This window comes from Acartia tonsa, chromosome 3 (genome assembly GCF_053477335.1).
Source record: "Acartia tonsa isolate MP-2025a chromosome 3, ASM5347733v1, whole genome shotgun sequence".
Lineage (NCBI taxonomy): Eukaryota > Metazoa > Arthropoda > Copepoda > Calanoida > Acartiidae > Acartia > Acartia tonsa.
In genome coordinates, this window is record NC_137262.1 from 2242973 (window position 1) to 2268385 (window position 25413).

At 32.3% G+C, this 25413-nt stretch overlaps 1 protein-coding gene across 1 annotated transcript in view; it reads right to left on the reverse strand.

Annotated features, from left to right (window-relative positions):
- The window catches only part of LOC145313040 (N-alpha-acetyltransferase 50-like), a 44486-nt gene extending 24814 nt beyond the window's left edge, over positions 1–19672 (reverse strand). The window contains exons 1-3 of the mRNA XM_080152279.1: positions 19599–19672; positions 13836–13899; positions 7258–7314 (exon numbers count right to left, since the gene is read on the reverse strand). Coding sequence (XP_080008405.1) covers positions 7258–7314; positions 13836–13899; positions 19599–19651 — 174 coding nt within the window. The 5' untranslated portion in view covers positions 19652–19672. The remainder of the gene's footprint in view (positions 1–7257; positions 7315–13835; positions 13900–19598) is intronic.
- Positions 19673–25413: the final 5741 nt, after the last annotated feature.

Sequence of the window (25413 nt, forward strand, 5' to 3'; positions counted from 1 at the left end):
GCAAAATATGGCGGCTCCACGGCTCCCGGCTCTGGCTCCAAAACACTGTTTGGGTGGGGGCAAAATTTGTTTTCTATCGCCCCTCCCCCCCCCCCGTGTTTACCCTTGGGATTAAATTTACACGCATTGGATAACTACCGCACTCCACATTTTTTTTCTTGGGGGGGGGGGGGGGGTTGATAAAAGGTTAAAAACCTATATATAAATGGTGATTTCATTAAAAAATTTTGCTGTTTTTTTTTTTTTTGGGGGGGGGGGAGGGTTACTATTTTACTTTGAATCAATAAAATTTAGAAATATTCGTTACTCTTGGGTGTAATCTTTCTTGTTGTTATGTTTATTACAATTGTCAAAGTTATATTTTACTTTGGAAAAAAGGGGCGAGATTTGTCTATTTTATGTTTGAATTCATGTGGATGTTTCTACTTTATTGTCATACTTTTTATAAAAACTGATCATTAAATTTAAACACACATTTTTTTGATAGTGCAAATGTCCTTTAATTTTAGAGGCAATTACGACAAACCGTGGTCCATCCGACTGGTTCTGGGCAATACCAAAAAAAAAATATTTATCGTACTGTAATACAGACAATTTTCCACGAATTTTGTATTTTTAAAAATATACAAAAAAATTTTGGTTGGCCGGAACTTCAACCCCTCGTCACCAACAAAACTGGAATTAATCTTATAATATTTAAATTTACTATCAGCGGAAAGCTGTCTATAATACGATGCGTTAAATAACTATTACTATATTTTCATTGATAAAATAATTAGGTATATTTTTTAATGATTAAAATTTATGCTATGTAATTGCTACACTTCTGATCGACATACTTGCCCCTTAAAACTTTAAAATTTAAAAAAAAAAACGTCAGTGTTTCTAGGTATATGTGTCAGTTATTTAAAGGATTTTGCAACTGCAATGAATTTAAAATAAGTTGATATTATAAAGGAATTTAGCATACCCTGATAAAATTTCTTTCCCAGCTGGCTAATAGAACGATCTTCCATACCCCTCCCCTTTTAAATTTTCCCCATCCCCTCTCCTGACTATATTGACCAATATCTGAGGACTTTATAAGCAAGCCAAATTGACGACGAAAAATCCCCTGTCACAATATCTACGTATACTATATCCATTGCGACTGTTGTAAAGTTTAGAGCAAGTGTACTGAATTTTAGTTTCCGAAAGTGTACCTAGCTTCCGCGTCCTATCTCAATATTTACTACTAGCTAAAAAAGCTTCAAACTTCCAAAAAAAATCTAAATTTGATGCTGTACGTATTGGTGCAAAAAATGGGGACAATTTTTAAATTGATTTGACGGGGCTGTTTATTTACGTCACAAGTGAGGGGAAAGAAAAGGGAAGGAGGAAAGAAACCCCCTAGAAAAGAGATGGGGGTATGACGTCACACGCCAAAACAATTTGAAATTTGTCCCCATTTTTTGCACCAATACGTACAGCATCCAAAAAAAAATTAGCCAATGAGAGGCCGTTATTGACCACACTGTTAAAAATAATTTTTTTTTTTAGCATCAGATAATACTATATATTCTTCACATTAATGTATAGTATCAATCCGTACGTTACAGGAAAAAAACCTTATTACGATACAAGGAAGATTCCAATACTGTATTGAGTAATACTTAGTGTTCTATGGAGTAACATGTAGTACTAAATAATGTATTTGTCTGTATAGTATTATCCAATACGCTCTTTGGAATAATATTCAATACGGTAGAAGTAAGTTTTTAATACTCTCCTTCGCAATTTTTGATACCCTCTATCATAATTTTTGATACTCTGTAGAGTATGAAACTGTTTTACTTTGGATGAAAGATCAGTTTATAATATATGATTATTATATGTACATATACATTTTGTTATATCAACAAACATACCAAGCAGAGCAATAAAACATTAATTTAAATGTAAATTTAGTAAAAAAAATGACTTTAAAGATGTTTAGGACTAAACATGATCCTTAAAAATAAAAACTATGGTCAGTCATAATTACAAAAATTAAAACTATAAATCTGAGCATAAATAGTAACATTTCATCTTTGTCTAAAACGACCAAGCAGAAACACTTCCATGAGAGGTGTGCACGAATGGTGTCTGTTTCAATTATTCTTTACAGTACAGATTCGTACCCTAGAACGTATGAATAGTTACTATTTTAATAAACCATTCTCTTGCGTATTGTCTGATACTCTACAGCGTATGAAATAGTACTAAATTAAAAAACATTTCTACAGCGTATTTTCCAGTACACTAGAGTGTATCAAATAGTACTATTTTAATAAACATTTCTGTAGCGTATTTTCCAGTATTCTAGAGCGTATCAATCGATACTAAAAAAATGTAATGGTTCTGTTTAGTAATAATTATTGTGTTATATATTATTACATAGTGTTATATATTAATTATATAGTTGTAGCGTACTTACGGTTCCAATACTCTCCAGAGTATCAATTGATACTAAATAAAAAAATTATTTTTAACAGTGCAATGGTAAAATTTATAGTGGCCTCTCATTGGCTATTTTTTTTGTTACGTCATAATCAGTCAGACACTATTACTGTTCAAATCGTTTATACATTATATCGCTTTTACCTTTGACCGGAGTAGCTGAAAATAGCGTTTGCAATAATTTGGTTATCTGCTGTACAACTTTGGAAATTAGGGAAGAAATAGGCAATCCATTTTCAGCACATCTTAAAGCAAGTGTCATTGTTTATTGACACTTGAGTTAGGGCGGGTTTGTTTATATTATACAGGGAGGGAGGGAACATTAGGCTGTTTATAACACTAGTCCCTAAAGTTTAATAACACTTTTTTCTTATTCGTTGGCGTATCAACTTTGGGGAATTTTATTGAATTTTGATTTGATTGGTTGGTTCATTAAGCTGAGTGTTCAAAAACTATTTGTAATCTACAAAAGAGGTATTTTTTTGTGTAGTCAATGGGGATGTACATAAATTTATCGGCCATTGTCTTAACCCTTTAGATTCTTGAGATTATGGCTACTACATAGGTTGCAAGTTTGAAAAAAAATAATATCACAATATTGAAGGCTAATATAAATTTACATTTTTTTTTAAAGCGAAGCTTTTCTATAATTAGGTCCGGTCCGTACGTCCGTCCGTAACGTATAGCTTTTTTCGTTGATTTAGGCATGTTAAAATTGTCCTATCGATTTCAAATTTTGCATGGCGATTCCTTGAGTACTTAGGTACGATTTAGAAAGCGTAGCAACTCTATAATTATTACCAAAATGTAGGTACGTCCATTTTGAACATGTTGATTTTTTTACTTTTTTAACAACAAATTTTTATGTGATCTAATCATCCGATTGATCTGAATTTTGGTATATTGATTCCTGGGAAAACAAAGTATAATGTTATTAGCGAAACAACTCTATAATCAAGTCCTAAAAATGTAAGTATGTCCATAAACATAATCCTGTATAAAGCAGTTTTTCAACAAATTTACTTACAACTTTGCTTCGACTCTTATACATTTATATTCTGATTATTCAGTTCTGACACTATATAAGTGTTAATGTCTGTTTGTCCTACTCTTTCAGTGCTAGCTTTTATGGATAATGTCATCCTTGTTGTTTCAATAAACTACTCTATAGTTAAAATGTCCATCCGTCCGTCTATATCAACACGCAAGCATACGTACGTCAGTTCATATGTTTATTGTTTTAAATATATTAATATTAACAAAGCATTTTGCTTTGATTTTAAATTTTAGCTGTATTGCATTAGTATATATACTATTGGTTACTTGATTATGGGTGGGTTTTTATTTTTCATACATAATCAGGGACAATGGATCGATAAATGTGAGAAAAAAGAGACGTTGACTGAAGGACAACAGCTTAATTGGCTGATATAAAAATTACGTGATATCAAGTTCAATATTCAGTTGTATACCAGAACACAAAAAATCTTTTTTTTAAAGCGAAGCTTTTCTATAATTAGTGTCAGTCCGTCCGCACGTCCGTCCGTCCGTCCGTAACGGATAGCTTTTATTCTGATTATTCAGTTCTGAAACTATACAAATGTTAATGTCCGTTTGTCCTACCGTTTCAGTGCTTCGCTTTTATGGATGTTGTCATCCTTGTTTTTTTATTTAAATTAGGCCTTTAAATATTTTTAAAAAATTACTAGTAGCTACAACCAAAGCATTACAGGGCTCCGTATTCGAAGTGGCGGAGATTGGCTGAAAAAAATAGTTGAAAATTATCCCAAGACTTAAATCTAAAAACAAACTAGCCTAAAACAATCACAGAACCTATGTAAAGCTTACCTGAACTAGAGAAGTCAAACGGCAGATATTGAGATCTTGAGCTTCAGACAAACAAACCTTACTACTTTACATAATAAAATTTTTTGAGTTTGAAAATTTCGCGAATCCGCTATCTTTGTATAGCTCGTTAAAATCTTTTTTTTTCAAATATAGCCTCTCAGAAGGGATGTGCGAAGATAGATTTGACTACTAAGTTTAATGTTCTATGAATAGTTATTTATTGCATTGTATAATGAACAGCCTTTCGCGGATAATAAAACGATAAATTATAAGGTTATTTCTGGATTTGTTAGCCCCGAGGGGCCGAATGTCAGGGCTCACAAAACTAGTATTAATATTATGATTTATCATCTAAGTTTCCGTAGAAAATTGTCTATAATACGATAGATACATTTTTCAGTATGGCCAAGAACCGGTTTTAATCCCGCGGATATTAATCGGTTTCGAAGCCATACTGGAAAAACAGTTATCTCACAAAAAAATAATTGAAATCTTTAAACAATATGGTTATGATATTTAATGTAGTAGATAACCATACCTATTATGTAAGTAGGTATATCTTTACAGCTTAAACTAATATTTTTTATCATAAAATATAAAGTTGCTCAACCTTAGTTTCTATGTAAAGGTGTCTCCGCCCTTAATCCATTCCTCACGCTCTCTTTCTCCTGGCACCAGGGAGGGAGGGAACATTGGACTGTAAATTACATTGGCACCCAAAGTCTTATAACCTATTTATCTTATTTGTTAGTTAAAAACATTTGTTACTTTTGTTGGAATTTGATATTTAAACTAGTATGCTCCAAACATTTCACCTAATAATTTGTATCCTTTTAGATTTATGGGGTAATTTTGTTTATCATGAGTTAGGATTTATTTCCATGTATCATCCATTGTCTTATCTCTTAAGAACCCTGCCTCTTTGAAGATGTCAAAACTATTTAGCTAAAGGTTTTGCAATAAATCTTAGATAAATACTGAGACGTATGATTGAGAGCCCATTCTGCCTTAGATGTTAGATTAGATATTTATTTTATGACACACATAACAAATAATAATAATAACAGTATTATAATACAGGTATTAAAATTCATTTACAAACAATAAAATTGAATATGAATAAAAAATTAAGGACAGATCAATCAAATAATAATTATGTACAGTGTCAAAGGACTAAACAATCTCGTGAGAGGTAATATTGGATAGCATTTGAAATAGATAATATACAAGTTTAAAGAAAAAAATATTAGGAATATGAAACAACAGAAATTTACTAAAAGGATTATATTTGATTCCAAAATAAAAATTAGGGAGTAAGGAAGGGTGTATGTGAGAGGACTAGAACATTAGATATTAAATTTAAAAAAAAAATAAAATTGATAATAGATGAAGTATGGAATTAAGGCAATTACTTAATTTAAATTTCTCAAAAGACATGAGCGGCATAAAATTCTATTACATGTGGTTACAATTCTATTTAGTAGGCACTTTTTAAGCTTGCTTATAAATTGCTTATTAGTCAAAATATTTCTTATATTGTCAATATCATTAAAATTATTCCATAGCGTTGGTAAGGAACAGTAAGGTAGTATCTCAACCAGAGAAATGTGAAAAGCTGGTATAGATAGATTATCATCTTTTCTAAGATTATAATTGGCAATTAAATCCCTCCTACGGGGCCACATGTTGTTAAAATACCAATCTATTATAGACAACAAACTCTTTGATTTTAAAGATTATCTTTGTTTTTGTCTTTTTTATGTGTTGTGCCTGTTCATAGGCTAATACTTTTCTTATTACTAGCGGTTTCGCCCCTAGCCTCTAGAGGCTTTACCCCAAGAGGTTTGATCAAACTAATTTTTCGTGTTTTAGATTTTAAAGAAAATTTGAAGAAAAATTTTTTTTTTTTTTTTGGGGGGGGGAGTTTTTTTTTCAGGGGGAGGGTTTGTCGACCCCACTATTTTAATTTTAATATTAAAATCTTTTTTTTTTGGTGGAGGTATTTTTCACTTTTTTGGGGGGGGGTTAGGGGTATCACATCCCCCAAGAAAATAGTTATAAACCTTCCCAGGACCTATAAGAAGATACCCTGTAAAGGAGAACCCGATCAATTCAGCGGTTAGCGAGATCCTTCGCTACAAACAAACAGACAGACATCGTTCTACTTTGTATTATAGATTGTTATAAATGTCATACTTCAGTCTTCTTTCAACGTCTTTAATTTTGACGCTGTCAAGAACTATCCTTTGCCACAGATTTCAGATTTTAAAAATTTATATCTTTAGAAAAACATGTTGATTCTTTTAAATCTCTATAAAAGATACTTAAAAAATCCTAAAGGAAAAGTTGCTTTTTAAAGGGTTCTTTAATGGATAATTTAATAAACTTATTATAAATTTGGTTGTTTTAACTGAAGTACCTTAACGCAGTTATTGATCTAAAAAAATGTAGAAGTGTGCATGGAAAACTTGGTAATATACATTACATTCAAAGGATAAGTTTTGGCGCAGGGAAAAATTTTTTTTCAAGGATTTTCAGCCGCTAAAAAATCAACGTTAAATTTTATATCATTAGAGCTTATGCCCAGCAATGTTCTGAATAAGCCAAACTATCAAGTTTTTCAAATAACAAAATGACAATAGCTTGCCTTCAACTTTGATTTTATAGATGCATGGTAATAGTTATTTCTCGCATCGTATTATAAACGACTTTCCGCGGATATAAAATGTACAATTATAAGATTAAAACCAGTTTTTTAGCCCCGAGATACCGAAGGCACGGGCTAAAAAAACTGGTTTTAATCTTATGATTGTACATTTTTATATTCGTAGAAAGCTGGATATAATACGATGCTAGACATAGTTTTTTTCGTATTGATGAGAACCGGTTCCTATCCACCGGATTCGAATGAATACGAGAAAAGAAACTTACCAACATGTCCGAGCAGAGACCAAAGACAGCGTAGCCATGTTTCTCATCGCAGAAATTCTAAACAAAAATAGTCGGTTTATTTCACTTTTTAAATAACATATATACGAAAAAACCTAAAAATTGCATTATTTATTAGAATGATTTCCCTTAAAATGCCTTTCGAGCACATAACCTCTACCTTTTTATAAAAAAAGTTTTAAAAAGTGCTCGATGGTAGCAAAGATACACAACAATCTTAGATTGGTTCGTCTATCAGGGGAAAGAACTCATTATGGGTTCTCTTTGTCATTACCTAGTAAGGGCGGGATTCTCCTTCGATTTAAGTGATCATCTAGAGAATCCACAGCATCATCCATACGTAATGAGATGCGATACTTAAACATAGAGACATCCATCAGACAACCAACCTTTTGATTGCACGAACTTTGTGTGAAAAATCCTAACTGTGCATGGTAGTTAGCTGCGCCTGTTTATGGGCCAAGGCATTCCCCCTCCTCTTACTATTTATGTCGCGCACCTGACATAGCAGCAGTAGGAACCATTTTTAACGTCTTTAGTTATGATGCGGTGTCGGCCCGAGATTCGAACCTATCACTTACCCGGCGACGAGCGTATGCGCTACGTGTTGAGCCACGAACGCAGTTTGTAGTTCTTTAATTAAAAAACACTGCTTAAAATCAACAAATATCAATGTTGATATTTAGAAGAAAAAACTCTAAGAATGACTAGTAGAAACATACACTGAAAAGCAGAACCCAAAGTTCTTGCAGCCTGTGAGATCTTAAGCTTCATCATAACGGAAGGCAATGTGCGAAATTTTCTAGTTATCTGATTAGATACTGTTTTAAATATTTAGGCAATGCAATGTCATTTCTCAGGTCTAGAAAGTATAAGAAGAATAGAATAGTTATTTCTCGCATCGTATTATAAACGGCTTTCCGCGGATATAGAATGTACAGTTTTAAGATTAAAACTAGTTTTTTTAGCCCCGCGATGCCGAAGGCACTGGCTAAAAAAACTGTTTTTATTCTTTTGATTGTACATTTTTATATTCGTAGAAAGCTGGATATAATACGATGCTAGACAAAGTTTTTTCGTATGGATGTGAACCGGTTCCTATCCACCGGATTCGAATGAATACGAGAAAGTTTTTTTTCAGTAATGTAATTGTCATTCATTAGATCTTTTTTACAGATCTTATCTGACACCTCAGAGAAAACAAGGAAACCTTTATTCATTTATTAGCGAAGCTAATTTATAATTTATTGATGCTACGCCACTAGAGATCTCTAGGGGAACTTGAGAAGAGGGGAGTAGAATTCCAAAGGCCAATTTTGAAAGAAAAAGTTTTAAAAAAATGTGCGATTTCTATGTTGCGTTCAAGTCTCTTCAAATATTTATTTTTTTCCGATTTTTTTTGTGATTTCTCTTGGGAGGGTGGTGGTACCCTCCCCCAAAACAGATATAAACCTTTCCGGGACCTAGGAGAAGCCACCCTATTAAGAAGAACCCGATCGGTTCAGCGGTTAGCGAGATCCTTCAGTACAAACATACAAACACCAAGACACACAAACATCCTGTTACTTTATTATAAGGATAAGGGTTTGGTCTATTCGTTCGTCCGTCTGTAAAGCTATGTTATAGTTTTTTATGTTCTTATATCTCCTCCCCCTTAATACAGAAAAAATGATATACCAGACCAAATACAAAGCTTACCAATAAAGGTTCTGGCTGTTTAAGAGATCTGAATAGATTAACAACATAAATAAACAAACCAACTAGTTTAATTTACGATGGACAGCAGGACGAACAATTTATAGAGTGGCTTTGACACAACCAATTAAGGATAGGACTAAGGCCTGACTTTGCAAGTCTTGTCTGTCATTCAAGATTTAAGTCTGTCTGTCTGTCTACTTGTAAATTCGCCTGTCTGTTTGTCTGTTTGCATGCAATTGAATAAGGCGTGATAGAAAACATTTATATAGCACTTCAAATCATATCAACAGCTTGTGAATTAAAAAGACATTCTATTTGTATTCATGAATAGTTATTTATCGTATCGTATTATAGACAGCTATACGTGGATATTCAAATGAAAAATAATAATAAGTTTAGCCCAGGTCTTCAATCCCTTTGGGCTAACATAACTGGTATAAATTTTATGATTTTCACTTTATTATTCGTAGTAAATTGTCTGTTATACGTAGCACTACATGATTTTTCAGTATTGCTGAGAATTGGTTCTAATCCAGCGGATATTAATCGGTTTTGAAGCCATACTGGAAAATAAATTTTATGAGCAGTGTAGCCGATAGTTTTGACAGTTTTCTGCGAATAAAACAATTAAAATCATTAAATAAATACCAGTTTTGTTAATCCGGGCCTTCGACCCCTCGGAGCCAACAAACATAATTATTGTATTGACGGACGGGTAAATGTTTATTTAAAAGTATTGCTTAAATTTATAATAAACAAGGATGACAACATCCATAAAAGCGAAGCACTAAAACGATAAGACAAACGGATATTAACACTTGTATAATGTCAGAACTGAATAATCAGAATATAAATGTATAAGAATCGAGGCAAAGTTGTAAGTAAAGTTGTTGAAAAACTGCTTGATACAGAATAATGTTTATGGACATACTTACAACTTTAGGACTTGATTATAGAGTTGCTTTGCTTATAAAATTGTACTTTGTTGTCCCAGGAATCAGTATACCAAAAATCAGATCAATCGGATTATTAGATCACATAAAAATTAGTTGTTAAAAAAGTAAAAAAAATCAACATGTTAAAAATGGACGTACGGACATTCCGGTAATGATTATAGAGTTGCTACGCTTTATAAATCGTACCTAACTACTACAGGAATCCCCATGCAAGGTTTGAAATCAATATGACAATTCTAACATGCATAAATTTACGAAATCAGTTACGGACGGACGGACCGACCCTAATTATAGAAAAGCTTAGCTTTTAAAAAGGTGTAAATTAATAACCTTTTTATTAAAATCAAATTTATTATGGACAAGGCGTAATATTACATTGTTAAAATTATAAATAGCCTCAATATTTCATAAAATCGTCCAAGCCCAAAATTTTTCATCTTTAAATAATTTTCTTTTTGGAGATTAATTTCTTAAATTTCATAATCTTAACCCAACTCCTTAAAAGGAATATTATACAAGGGAAAAGCTTGACAACTTTTGATTTTTATATTGCCAATTTTACCTATAATTAATCCTATAATTTTACTCTTCATAAATTCATTTTTATACTGAATCCAGAAGCCTACAATAGGGGGTAGTACCCACCCCTGGGCGGTGGTCCACCCCTCTACACACCCTAGATACAGCCAATAGGGGTTTTAAAAATCACAACCTCTTAAATTAACTATTTCCCTTATATTTCAATTATTCTTAACTTTAGACTTATACGTTGCTGCTATGAATATTGTCATCCTTGTTTAAAAAAACATTTATTTTCTTTGCTGCCTTTCAGCATATTCTGCTACTTTGAAAAATTATGATAATTTATCTTTTATTGACCTATCCCATTGTCTCTGACAAGCATAGCTAATCTTGAATCGGGTGTGCTAAAACCAGAGAGGGAGGGAGGGGACACTCTAATTTGAATTGCTGCACATGGAACCCAAAGTTTTATAATCATGTCATTATTCGTTGGCTTAAAAACCTTAGGTACTCTTATTAAATTTTAATTGTTTTGTTTAACAAGTATTTTTAAAACTATGCAATCAATACTTTAATCTACAGAAGGGATAATTTTGTATACCCTCATACTGGTTATACATAAATTTATCACCCGTTGTCTTATCCCTAAAGATTACTGGCTAAAACAAAACAGCGGGTGCTATGTAAACTAAAATATTCAACCAACCCAACTAAAGTCTGTTTCAGTGTTAGCAAAACCTACTTTAGATTGCAAATCTAAAAAATAGCAAAGCTATTGATATAAAACCAGAGTATTTTTAAAAGCGAAGCCTTTCTATAATTAGGGTAGGTCCGTATGTCCGTCTGTACGTAATGGATAGCTTTCACAATTAATTTAGGCATGTTAGAATTGTCCTATCGATTTCAAGCTTTGCATGATGATTCCTGTATTAGTAAGGTACGATTTAGAAAGCGTAGCAACTTTATAATCGTAACCAGAATGTCCGTACGCCCATTTTAAACATATTGATTTTTCATTTTTAACAACATTTTTTATGTGATATAATCATCCGATTGATCTGATTTTGGGTGTTCTGATATTACAATAAGGTACAATATTATAAACAAAGCATCTCCATAATCAAGTCCTAAAAATGTCAATATGCCCTTAAACAGTATTCTGTATTTAAGAAGTTTTGCAAAAAATTTACTTTAATTTTGTCAAAACTTAAAAATTCATATTTTTTTATTCAGTTAAAGTTAACAGGAGTTAATGTTCGCCTATTATACCGTTTCATAGCTTTGCTTTTATGGATGTTGTCATCCTTGTTGTATCTATGATTATTTCTATTGGCGAACAAAAATCTTATTTATAACCTTTGTTGCTTAAATGAGGTGATCAATGTATTAAATCAAAAATCTAAAACTTTACCACAAATCATATGAATACATGAATAAACGCAAATTTATGTACACATGATACAGCTATTAAATGCACTAAAACCTCGTAAAAAGGAGAGGGTTTGAAGACCCTATCCCCCTCCCCCCGAATGGGACTAACAATAAGCTTTTAAATAAGCTCGATTTTGTTGTTTATTGTCAGGAAAGCCTTATGAATGTCTCAGGGTGGTTTTAGGCCATTTTCCTGAACTTCCCCGCACTCACCTAGAGGCGGGGGAAAAATTGATATTTTAAAATCGCTAAATCATAAATCTGTTGTTTTTAAGAAACAGCGCGGCGAATTTGCATTTTTTGTGTGTATATTTTGTGGCTAAAATGGCGTTTAGAATAACCACGTTGCCCCGCCACTTCGCCCCTTATTAGGCATACAATTGCTTCACTATGCCTTTTTAAAAATTTTTATTTGTTAACAAGTAGGAAATTTTAGTGCTCGATCTTCCAACAAGGATGACAACATCCATAAAAGCGAAGCACTGAAACGGTAGGAAATAAAAAGAAACGAAACACCTCATCCCTCTTATTTTATTTTTTTTTATTTAAAAAGGGGGGTTTCAGTGCTTTCGGGAAATTACCGAAATTTATTCTTTTTTAGTCTACAAAAAAAATATATTTTCATGTTTAAACAAGTAAAACAATTAAGACTGAATTGATTTAATGGATCTATTAATCGATTATAGCCTAATTTCATCCCTAAAGGGTTAAAGGATTAATATTAAGTTAATTTTTTAATCAAAAGATGTCTATATATGAATTTTCAAATTTCTAGTTTTGGATTTACTAATAATAATCATTGTTAAATAAAATCAAAATATTTTCATTTAGGTATAAATTTTATTTAAAAGTGAAATAAGTACCTTTGAATCGAAGGGTATTAAAACAAGATTTTTTCAAATATAAAAAGTAGGTTTATGTTTTGATTCTTTTATTAAGTACTAGCGGCTTCGCCCCTAGCCTCTAGGGGCTTTGCCCCAAGAGGTGATAAAAAAAAATTAAGGCGGGCGAAATTCGTAAAAAATTAATATTTATTGTTTTTAGTGAGAGAATGTTGCTATTCTTTCATTCAAAATAAATGCTGGAATAAAAAATATTTTTGAACAAAGGACCAAGGAAATCTTCTGCAAAAAAAAAAAAAAAAAAAAAAAAAAATGGGGGGGGATTTTTTTGTTTTTGGGGGGGTTGGGGGTGTCCCACCCCCCAAGAAAATAGCTTAAAACCACCACAGGACCAATAGGTATATACCCTGAAGAGTAGAATCCGATCGGTTCAGTGGTTACCGAGATCTTAAGGGACGGACGGACAGACAGACGGACAGACAGTCAGACGGTCAGACGGACAGACGGACAGACGGACAGACATCGTTCTACTTTGTATTATAGATAAATGGGGAAAAGATTTGGTGTTTTTATGCTTAAAATTTTGAGATGTTTACATTTATATTTTATTCATTATTAAAACAACAAACTTCCAAACTATTTAATTTTTTATTTTAAAAACTACTGATTGTGCTTATAGAATTTAGGAAAGGTATGGCAATATAATACACCTAAACTATTCAAGGGCTTATATTTAAATGTCATAGCTCATCCCGGGACCTACGTGAAGCTTCCCCAAAAGGAAAACGTAATCGTTTCAAAGGGCTTACAACTTCTCAAACAAGGAGCTATATAATCATTAGCGAAGGTTTATAATTTGAGAATATCTCCACGTTAATAGTTATTTATCGCATCGTATTATAGACAGCTTTCCATGGATATTAAAATGAGAAATTATAAGATAGATACCAGTTTTGTTAGTTTATTAATTTAATGATCTTTTATTTTAATATTCAATGAAAATTGTCTGTAATACGATACTGTAAATGATTTATTAGTATAGCTGAGAACCGGTTGTAATTCAGCGGATATTATTTGGTTTCATAGCCATATTGCATAACAAATTTCCTACCTTGTAGAAAGAATCATTGATGTTTGGTCCGGATAGTATCGGAAAAATCTTTTGGTTCAGTTCTCTGAAAAAATATAAGTTATAAAATCAATCTAAAACTGCGTAAACTTGAGACTAGGGGCGAAATGGTTAAGGCTTATGCGCGGCTGCCGAGTCCTGTGTTGAAAAGCATACATAATAAAATGATGATTTCAAACAAAGATGATATAAATTAAGTTGGATATAATAGAAGAAAGGGAGAGTGTGTAAAAAAGGTGGGGCCCAACTCAGAGATAAACAGATAGGGCAATTGACGAGAATATAATCTTCCCCCAATTTCTTGTGTATAAAATTCTGCGTTTTAAGCTTGTAATTGTTTGGGTAAAGAAAGTAGTGTAGATTAGATTGTCATCATAGATTTTTATTCTCGTATTCATTTGAATCCGGTGTATAGGAACCGGTTCTCATCCATACGAAAAAACTATGTCTAGCATCGTATTATATTTAGCTTTCTACGAATATAAAAATGTACAATCATAAGATCAAAACCATTTTTTTAGCCCCGAGGTGCCGAATAATACGATGCGAGAAATAACTATTCTTGAATTACAGGGATAAAGGAAAAGTAAACGGCGATTAGATTGATTATTCAGAATATAACATGGACTGTTATATCTTGCAGTAACTTCAGGTAAGGATAGTTTGGGTTATATTTGGTTCTGCAGGGTTTTAGAACTGCAGGTGTAGGCCTTAATCCTTAGATTTGACATTACATTGGTATTTTTAGCTTTTGCAACGGCCAACACAGGTTATGAGTGAAAGGACGAACCCCAAACTGGTCCAGTTTTGAGCAAGGCGATTCCAGTTACGTCATATACGTTTCGGGAAAGAAAAAGGGAAGGGGGGAAGAAAATCTCTTCAAAAGAGATGGGAGAAAATGGAAGAGATTTTCTTCCCACCTTCCCTTTTTATATGACGTCACAGGAATCGTCTTGCTCAAAACTGGGACAGTTTGGGGTTCGTCGAGTGAAAGTACCAAACTATGCATAACTTAATGAGAATATGAGTAATAATATCATTTTTTTGTATATATTACATGTCAATCTTTTTTAAACAGAGCTGGATCTTTAAATCATTTTAGTGGTGAGCCAGATCGGGGTGAGCCGAATTTCAGCCAATCACAGCGCGGCATTTCATTAAATGATGTGCTCTCATTGGTGGAAAGTTGGCTCACCCTGATCTGGCTCACCACTAAAATGATTTAAAGATCCAGCTCTGTTTATGTATTCGCGGGTTAGATGTGAATAGATACCCTCTCCTTCAAACCCTGAATTTGATTTGAATAGATGGAATATAATATTTATTGGTTGCGGCATATTTTGAATGTCAAGAATCTTTTAGAATTTGGGGACATAAATTCTAAGAAAAAGATAAATAATAAGGAATGAACAAACGGACAATGTTCTTTGGTCATCAAAAGGATATGATTAGAAAATCACGAAACCTTTTAATATCAATAGGTAAAGCTTGAGGCTTGACCGACAGACTAACAGAACATTGTATACTGGATAATCTTAAAGAGGAGTTCTTTTTTAAAAGATCAGCAGTCTATCTTAAAAAGCAGTCGAGAAAATCATATTTTTCAGTCTAATGTTTACAACAACATATTTTTGAGACATGAACGTTCTGGTTTATTAATTACTAGCGGTTACGCCCCTAGAAGCCTCTAGGGGCCTTTACGATATAGAGGGGGAAGTCCACATCTGCATTTTCAATTTAAGTTTTAAAAATAAAAAAAATTGACGGGGGATGCGTTTTTCAGGAGAGGGAAGATTCAATCCCCCAAAATAGTTATAAACCTTCCTTGGATTAATAAGAAGCTGCACTGTAAAGGAAATCTAAATGGGTTCATTGGTTAGCGAGATCCTTTGCTACAGACAAAATTGCTTACTACTTTAATAGGCTTTTTTTCAGAAAATATGTCTCAGATTCTAAAATTTGGCCAGGCATATACCTTTATACTTTTATAAATATACATGTAACATTCTTCAAGGGATTATCATACCAACAAGGATGACAACATCCATAAAAGCGAAGCACTGAAACAGTAGGACAAACGGACATGAATACTTATATAGTGTCAGAACTGAATAATCAGAATATAAATATATAAGAGTCGAAGCAAAATTGTAAGTAAATTTGTTGAAAAACTGCTTGATACAGGATAATGTTTATGGACATACTTACATTTTTAGGACTTGATTATAGAGTTGCTTCACTTTGTTGTCCCAGGAATCAATATACCAAAAATCAGATCAATCGGATGATTAAATCTCATAAAGTTTGTTGTTAAAAAAGAAAAAAATATGTTTAAAATGGACGTACGGACATTTTGGTATTGATTATAGAGTTGCTACGCTTTCTAAATCGTACCTAACTACTACAGGAATCACCATGCAAAGTTTGAAATAGATAGGACAATTCTAACATGCCTAAATTAACGAATAAAAGCTATCTGTCTCGGACGGACGGACATACGGACGGACCGACCCTAATTATAGAAAAGCTTCGCTTTTAAAAATATCAGGCATATCATGAAAGAAAAACAACAGGTCGATTAAAATTACAAAAGATTTATAAAAAGTCAATTAATAGTTTAAAAAGGACAGTTTTGGCCATAAAGATGGTTTAAACAAGGATGACAACATCCATAAAAGCGAAGCACAGAAACGGTAGGACAAACGGACATTAACACTTGAATAGTGTCAGAACTGAATAATCAGAATATAAATGTATAAGAGTCGAAGCAAAATAGTAAGTAAATTTGTTAAAAACTGCTTGATACAGAATAATGTTTATGGACATACTTACATTTTTAGGACTTAATTATAGAGTTGCTTCGCTTAGAATATTCTCATGAATTAAATTGTAAACGTTTTTTAACACATTTCTTGACCTTTTAATATAAAATCAATTAATTTTATAGACATTTTATCTATCTTTAAAAACATTCCATTTGTATTAAGATTTTACATGTATATTTCAAAATGAACTTAATCCTAAGTTTAAAAATAAATTTTTGCCTTGTTAAGACACATTTAAAGTGTTTATAAATAAACAAAAAAAAATATTTGTTTATTTTCTTACCAAAAATAGCAAAAAAAATGTATGCTTCAAAAACAATAAATAAACATAAAGATTGACACATTTTAGGGCTTTATTAAATAACAAAAGACTAATATGTCGACGGTTTTATATTCTCAAGAATTATATTCTGTTCTTGGCTAAAGACGTCAAAAATGGTTCCTACTGCTACTATGTTCGTCAAATGCTTGTTATTAATACATAGAGCAGGGAGGCACGAATTGGCCTATAACAGTCGCAACTGATTACCATGCACAATAAGAACTTTCAGAAAAAGTCGCGCAATAAAAAAATGTTTGTCTGATGGGTGTTACTTAACCTAATACCCCAGATATTTGAACAGAAAAGGAGACATTTTGAGTAAAACACTATAGGGGGGAAGGGTTAGATAACTGTATGTCCCCATCCAAAGAACCTTGTGCCGACCCTCAATTAGGTCTTTAAAAATCAAACAACAGTGTCGGGAATATTAACACAGCCGAGTAGCAGAAAACAATATGCAAGCAGACGAAGAAGGTCCTTGGAAAAGCGGGGCAGGTAGTTATCTGTATATACATCTTTACTATTCTTGGTTGTTTAATCTGAGATGGGTTTCTGAATGATGAATGCCGCGTTTTTTCGACATTGATTGATTGAACGAAGACGATAGGATTTCAACAGAGTATACAACTTAAGAATTCAAAATTTTAAAATTATTATTTTAGCCATTTGTATAATGTCTAATACAGCTCTAAAAAGATGCATAAATAAATATGCAGCAAAAATGGATTGAAGATAATTTGTTTTTCTTCGATATGAAAACCGTACCAAAAAAAGCGAAATAATTAAATAAATAGTTGTATACTCTGTTTAAATTTCGCGAATTGAAAAAAAGCGGCATTCATCATTCAAAAACCCATCTCTGAGGTTAAAGAAAGATATTGAGTTGAAGAAAGGGTTGAAAAATAATCTAACCATCATTTCCTTCCCCCCCCCCCTTCCCATTTTATCTGACTGTGTAATGAAATATGGTTTCAGGATCATCTGCTGTACCAAGTATCACAATCTAAGCTATAATAAGCCCAAATGTTCTTAGTTGAAGTGTGCATACAAAAAAGTCTCATAAGCATAAGAGAAAAATAGCCAAATTTTTGAAAACTTTTCTTTGTCTGTCTCGATAACCGCTGAACCGATATGGTTCTCTTTTACAATGTAACTTTTTATTGGAACTAGTTTTGGGGAGTGTAACACCATCTTCCATAAGAGAGATAGCCCCCCCCCCCCCTGAAAAAAAGTTCTTATTTTTGTAAACTAAAATTGAAAATAGTGGTGGGGAGAGAATTCCCCTTCCCCTCTAGGCCTCTTAGGGCTTAATGGTATTTATAATGCAATTATCTTGATTCAGGATAATTCCTAATTTATCTGATCAACAATTTAATTGTATTGTTTGGACACTTACAATTTCTATAATGCCATGATTGGTGAAATGCAACAAAAATAAGAAAGTATGCCATCATCCACTGCGTTTCATTTTTACCCATTCAAAACCTCCTTTTTAGCTACTCTATAATTCACTTTGTCCGTAACGCTATTGTGGAAATGTGATTTCCTTTAAGCTTTACTATAAGTAACTTTGTCCGTTTGTCCATTCCATGTTTTTTTTGTGCTTCGCTACTTATTGATGTTATCCTTGTTCTGACATAAATGTCTACCTTAGTCCAGCATATAGTATTTCTACGAGAAAATTGCATTAAGTCAGTGATTTTAAAACAAAATTACTCCTTCTGCAAGTTAAAACTATTGGTTCAAACATTTAGACACTTAACTGAATGAACCATCAAATCAAATCTAATAAAGGTACCCAAAGTACCTCAGCAAAAAATAAAATATTACTATAAACTTTGGGTTCTGGAGTAATTATCAGTCCGATTTCCTCTCCCCCCCTCCCCTGCATCAATTTAATATACAATTCCTAGTTTCGTGTAGGAGGGAGGGGGGGGGGGTAGTTAAAAGATCAAATGAAGTCTTAAGGATTGAACCCAAAATCTAAATTAGGTATTTTGTATTTCCCAGCATATGGCAGATTTTCATTTACTTTCATTATAACAAAGATGATTGTATCCATAAGTAAAGCATCTGTTTAAAATCTAAGCTTTATATTAATAGAGTCGCTGTGTACAACCGTCCATAAGATCTGAACATTTATCTATGCATGTTAGAAATGTCCTAACGATTTCAAACAAATAGTTGAGGGCCATTTAAGACATGTTGATTTTTTATGTATCTATAATCATCTGATTTATGTGATTTAAGTGTCGCATCTCTATAATAAAGTTCTAAGATGTAAGTATGTCTGTAAACAGTATCATAATTTACCAAATTTACAATTCAAATATTGTTAATAAAACATGGTACATGACTTCTTTTTGAGTAGCTGCGCTCTGGAAATATATAAATTCACTTTTTTTGTGACATTTGTTACTTGATTGGGCAGTTAAAACTGTACTGTCTAGTATCTATCTATCTATCTAAATAGCTTAGCTATCTATCTATCTAAATAGCTTAGCTATCTATCTATCTAAATAGCTTAGCTATCTATCTATCTAAATAGCTTAGCTATCTATCTATCTAAATAGCTTAGCTATCTATCTATCTAAGCACCTGAGTTGATCAAGTTTATTAGGCCTCACTACCTCGCACCTAACTCGTCCCATTTTCAAATCTGTAAATAATAAAAATCTAAATAGTTAGAAGATACAATTTATTTTTGAATCATATATATTATTCTATTTTTGGTTTGATTGATCTACATTAAAGTATATATACAATATACATAGATAAATAACTTTTTTGATGCGCAGCATCTGTATAAGTATCTTTCCTAACTGACTCAGGTTTTTAAAGTTGCAAAAGTTGATTTCCCTGAGGCTTACAGGCGGCTGACCCGCGGCTGCCGACTCCAAGTGGTGACAGATTAAAATTTACTATTTTGTTCTTTGAATTAGATTTTACACCAAACCCAATGATTTTTCCTTTTTTGAGATTTATTAGGAGGGAGAGAACATAAAAAGTTGAATCAATATATAATCCCTCCTTTATCTCTGTATATTAAATCAGAAATCTAGAGGGATAAGACAATGGCCGATAAATTGATGTACATCCCGAATGAAGAAACTCTAATTCATCCCTTCTATAGATTAAAATTAGTAGTTAAAACGTTTGAACAATCAACTTAATAAACCATCCAATCAAAATTGAGTAAAAAGTCCCCAAGCTAATGAATAAGAAAAAAGTTATTATAAAACTTTGGGAACTAGTGTAATAAACAGCCCATTGTCCCCAATTCATGTTTTTCATTTTATATATAATCATACAAATTATAAATACATCTATGACCGTTCTCAGTCTTATTTATCCCACAAAGTAATGTGAATTCATATTTTGAAGAAACGCAAACATTTTAATTTTGACATTTTTTTTTCTCCAAAAAAGTTTCATGCATTATTTTTTCAAGATCAGTTTTTGTTCAAATATTGCTGAAATTTTCGAGTATGAGCTGGATTTATAATGGCCTTACTTCATAGTATGAAGTAGGAATGGATATATAATATGTGGATATTGTGAGAGATTCTTGCATACCCTGATAAAATATTTCTCACAGCTGGCTAATATAACGATACATCCCTTATTACCTTACCTCATCCCCTTCACTGACCATGAAGCAACGTATTTACCAATACTTAAGGACTATATTAGCAACCTAAATTGACGACAATTACCCTGTGACAATATCCACGTATATTATATTCATTAAAGAAAAAACAGAGAAAAGTTATTGTTATTGTTTACATTTCATTAATGTGTATTCCAAACATTGTAATTGTGTAGCGGGACAGACCGACTTATGGAGTAATTATGCTCCCTAGAATAATGAGAGATAAGACTCTAGGGGGCTAGATGTCGCTTCGGGTACTAGACCTCTCTCCACGCACCTTGGAACATACAAACAATACTTATGAATGCGGTGTAAAGCGTCCATTCACCCATCAGACAACTAACTCACTGAGAAGCACGACCTTTGTCTGAGAAGTCCCAATTGTGCATGGTTGCGAGTTGCGCCTGTTTTGGGCCAAGGCATTCCCCCCACTCTAACTATTTACGTCGCGCATTTGACATAGTAGCAGTGAAAACCATTTTTAACGTCTTTAGTTTTGACGCGGTGTCGGACCGAGATTCGAACCTTTCACCTTCCCGACGACGAGCGGATGCGCCACGTGTTGAGCCACGGTTTTGTGCTTATTTGAATAATTTCTTATTTTATTCCAGGGTTCGGCAGCCGCACCACAGCCGCGCATAAGCCTCAGTTTTAAACCTGCTTGTGAGCAAAAAAAGAAATTTCAAAAAGAAGGATAGTCTGCTAAAGAGCAGGTTTAGACATCTAGCTGAATTTTAGAGTGATAAAATGACGATTTCACTGAGGCTTACACGCGGCTAACGCGCGGCTGCCGATCCCTGTTTTATTCTAACTATTCCTTCCCCCAAATATATACAGGAAAGGAATCGTGTGTTATTCTGTTTAAGCAAACCTAATATGTAAATATTGAATTCAGTATTGTTTAAAATAAACATGTATAAAGTTACCCTGAGTTATTTAGATTGAAGCGAAGCATCTCTAAAATTTAGGCATTAGTAAATACGACCGTCTTGTCCGTCGCTCACGCTCTGCACGCTCAATGCATGGCTAAAGAATACAAAAAAATTTATTTTAAAAAAGTTTTACTTTTTCTAAAAATACTTCTTAGTTAGTTAATATTTATTCATCGCATGATTTGTTCAAAATATTGTCATCCTTGTTAAGTGTAAAATTAGCATGATAAAAGACATCTGTCAAAAGTATTTTTGTGGTTGATAGGACATGTTTAATTTTATCCTGTAAGTTTAACCAAGCATGCTTTTATTTTAGTTTATTTGAAGTAATTTAAATTTAATGTTCTAATTGTAGCAATTCTAATCCAAGAGTCTTGATTGTCAGTCGAATCTTATTATAAACTTTTCTTAACTTATAAACATAATTAATATATGAGGGAAGCAGAATTGTAGAGAAAACTTTGTAAAATAAATACACAAATTCTTTGTTTTCAAACAATTGGATAATACAATAAATTTATAGAATAGATGTATAAACAGATTACTAAATGCTTTCCAATTGCAAGGACCTAAAATTCTGCAGACGAGAAATAATTTCATTAAACTTTGCTTTCTGTTTCAGCTGTTTCATGCTTTCTTTTTCTTTTTGAAAAGAAAGGGACAATTTTAATAAAAAATTGTCGTTCTGTGTGAACTTTAGCGAAGTCTTTAAAACTACCATTATTAATTTCTCACATCTAGGCTCCTGACTATAAAATTATATTCATAATCATCTTTTCCAATTTACACTGCTGCATTTTTAAATCTAGTTATTTGTGATTAACAAAACATTTTTTCAACTACTAGTAGCTGTACCCACAGCATCTAGGAGCTGTATATTTTTTGTCGAGGGAAGTGGTAGAAAAATATCATAAAAACATCCCAACACTTAAATATAAAGTTGAATAGCCTTAAACCAACATGGGGCCTAGAAATTAAACTCTATTAGTTAAGTATTTAGTGAAATATTAAGCTCCAGGCAAATTATTCTTACTACTTTTCGTAATAAGATTACAGAAGATGGTTCTCCATCAATTTTATGTCGTCTTAGTTTTTAGTTTTCTAAAAAATGAAAGTCTTTTTAATGGAAAAAACTTATAGTATGGCTACGAAACCGATTAATATACGCAGGATTAGAACTGGTTCTCAGACAAGGGTGTCCAAGCTTTTTATTTAGGGTGGGGGGGGGGGGGGGGGGGTAAATAGCGGCCATTCGGGGCAAAACAAAACTGGTTTTAATTTTATGATTTTTCATTTGAATATCCGCGGAAAGCTATCTAGAATACGTTACAATGAATAGTTAACTATTATTAATCATTTTAGAACCCATAGAAAAATATTTTTTTTATCTAATTGTTACAGACAGGTTTGTGTTGAATAACAGGACATTTAAATAATTCAACGCCCAAAGTAACCAACAATACTTCATTTTTAATAATGTCCAACGAGTCACTGTGAATTGTATTCCCAAAAACAGTTTTAGGCTTCCTAATAAATAAAATATCAATGTTCTTAATGCTTTTCCCCATACTAATTGATGTCAAATAAACACAAAAAAAACGTCATCAAATATACAAACAAAAAGCTGTTTGTGAAACTTTGGCCTTTTTGAACCTCAAAATCTTTTTAAGGAGATCATATAGATTAAATTTAAAAAAGCTTAAAATATTTATACATTTTCCAAAGCAATAATTTTTATTTGGTTTAAGAGATTTAATTCGGATATTGTAACTAACTTTTTCTTTTTTTAGCTTTAACTTGTATTGCTTAAAATAATCTACTTATAAATACAATACAGCAAAACTATAATAAAATGTCTACTCTTATAAACAAGAGTTACAAGTTAGGATGAAGGAAGAAGGGGGACAATGGGCTGTTTATTACACTAGTCTTCAAAGTTTTATTATCTTATTTGTTGGATTAACAACTTTGGGGACTTTTTATTAAAATTTGATTGGTTGGTTTATTAAGTAGAGTGTCCGAACGTTTCTAATAGTAATCTATGTAAGTGGTAATTTTGTGTATCATCATTGGAGATACACATCAATTAATCGGTCATTTAGATTTCTGGTGAGAATGTCTTTCTGTCTTAAACCCATGCCAGAACTAGATGGCCCGAAACTTATTGTTCTCAGGATTTTTACTCACTTTTTCAAGGCTATTAATAACCTATAATAAAATTTACTCCTTCTCTATCTCTTTTTTTTTGCTTTAATTTAAAGTTAAAAAAAGTAAAACGAAACACAATTTATTTCGATTTTTGCAACTTTACTTGCTAAACTGCATAAACAAAAAAATTTTGCATTTAAAATTTGCAATGTGTTATGTAATCAGAGAGCTCCAAATTTTTAAAGTGATAAATTATAACATTTTCCTCGGCATTACCAAAAATTACTTCAACGTTGAAATATTACGAGAAATTTAGTTTGCCAGGTTGGGAAGAAGGCAAGAAATAAAGTTGTTTTTTTAACATTAATAACCCAAACCAAAAAATCGCCTCAGAATTTATAGATTAATTAAGGGGCGGGGGGAGGGGGGTCGAGCCTCAACCTACAATTTAAGTGGTGTGTTATATTTTTGGAGGGGCGATTTCCGTTTTGGTGGGTGGCAGTAACCTCCCTGTGTTAGTTATAAACTGTCCATGAAACTATGAAAGCTTCACTATAAAGGAGATCCATATCGGTTCAGCGGTTAGCGAGATCCTTCGCTACACACACACACAGATAGACACCCTGTTACTTTTATATACAATGTTTACAAATTAACAGCAAACAGTATTTTAAGAAGACGATTTAGCCAATCGTTTTACTATTTATAAGCGAAGCTACTCTATAACTCTTATTGGCAGTCTGTTCGTCGCTCAATTTACAATGCTGAGTGCAATGTAGATTTATTTGGCTGCTATTCCAGATAGAGGTTTGAAATTTTTGGTGAAGATTCCAATTACCAACAATAATTTACTCTAAAACTTCTTCTGTCGGTACGTCCATCTGTCATTATTTTCCATTTTCGTTATAACATTTCTATAAATTAAGCAATCTATTATTTTTAAAAGTGAAGCTTTTCTTTTCATTAACTTAATCGATTCCAAATTTCGCATGATGACTCCTGTAGTAGTTAGGTACAATTTAGCAACTCTATAATTGTTACTAAAATGTCCGTATGTCCATTTTTAACATGTTTATTTTTAACCTTTTCAAAGACTAATTTTTATGTGATAAAATTATCCGATTGTTCTGATTTTTGGAATACTGATTCCTATAACAACAAAATACAATATTATAAGCGAAGCATCTCTATCATTAAGTACCAAAAATGTAAGTATGTCCTTAATCAATATCCTGTAGGTATTTAGTTTAGCATTCAGTTTTTCCAAAAAAATTACTTACAATCTTCAACTTTTAGTAATTTATATTGAGATTATTCTTAGTTCTTACACTCTACAATTGTTAATGTTCGTTTGTCCATCCGTTTCATAGCTTCGCTTTTATGGATGATGTCATCCTTGTTATACCTATTATGTATTAAGCTTATCAAATGAAAAATTATTAATCATTAGCTAAAATAACTTTTCATTAATTTCTCAGCAGCAATTCTTATACAAGAATTTAAAGTTATGTTGATGATAAATTTAGCTTTAGCTTTCTTTTTAGATCATTAGGTAGCTACTTTATAAATAAGGTTAATTTTATTGTTGGTCATTCCTAGAGAAAACCAGTGTTAAGCTTTTTTGTCTGTGTCTAATGATCTCACCAACCGCTGAACCTAAGCGGTTCTCCTTAACAGTGAA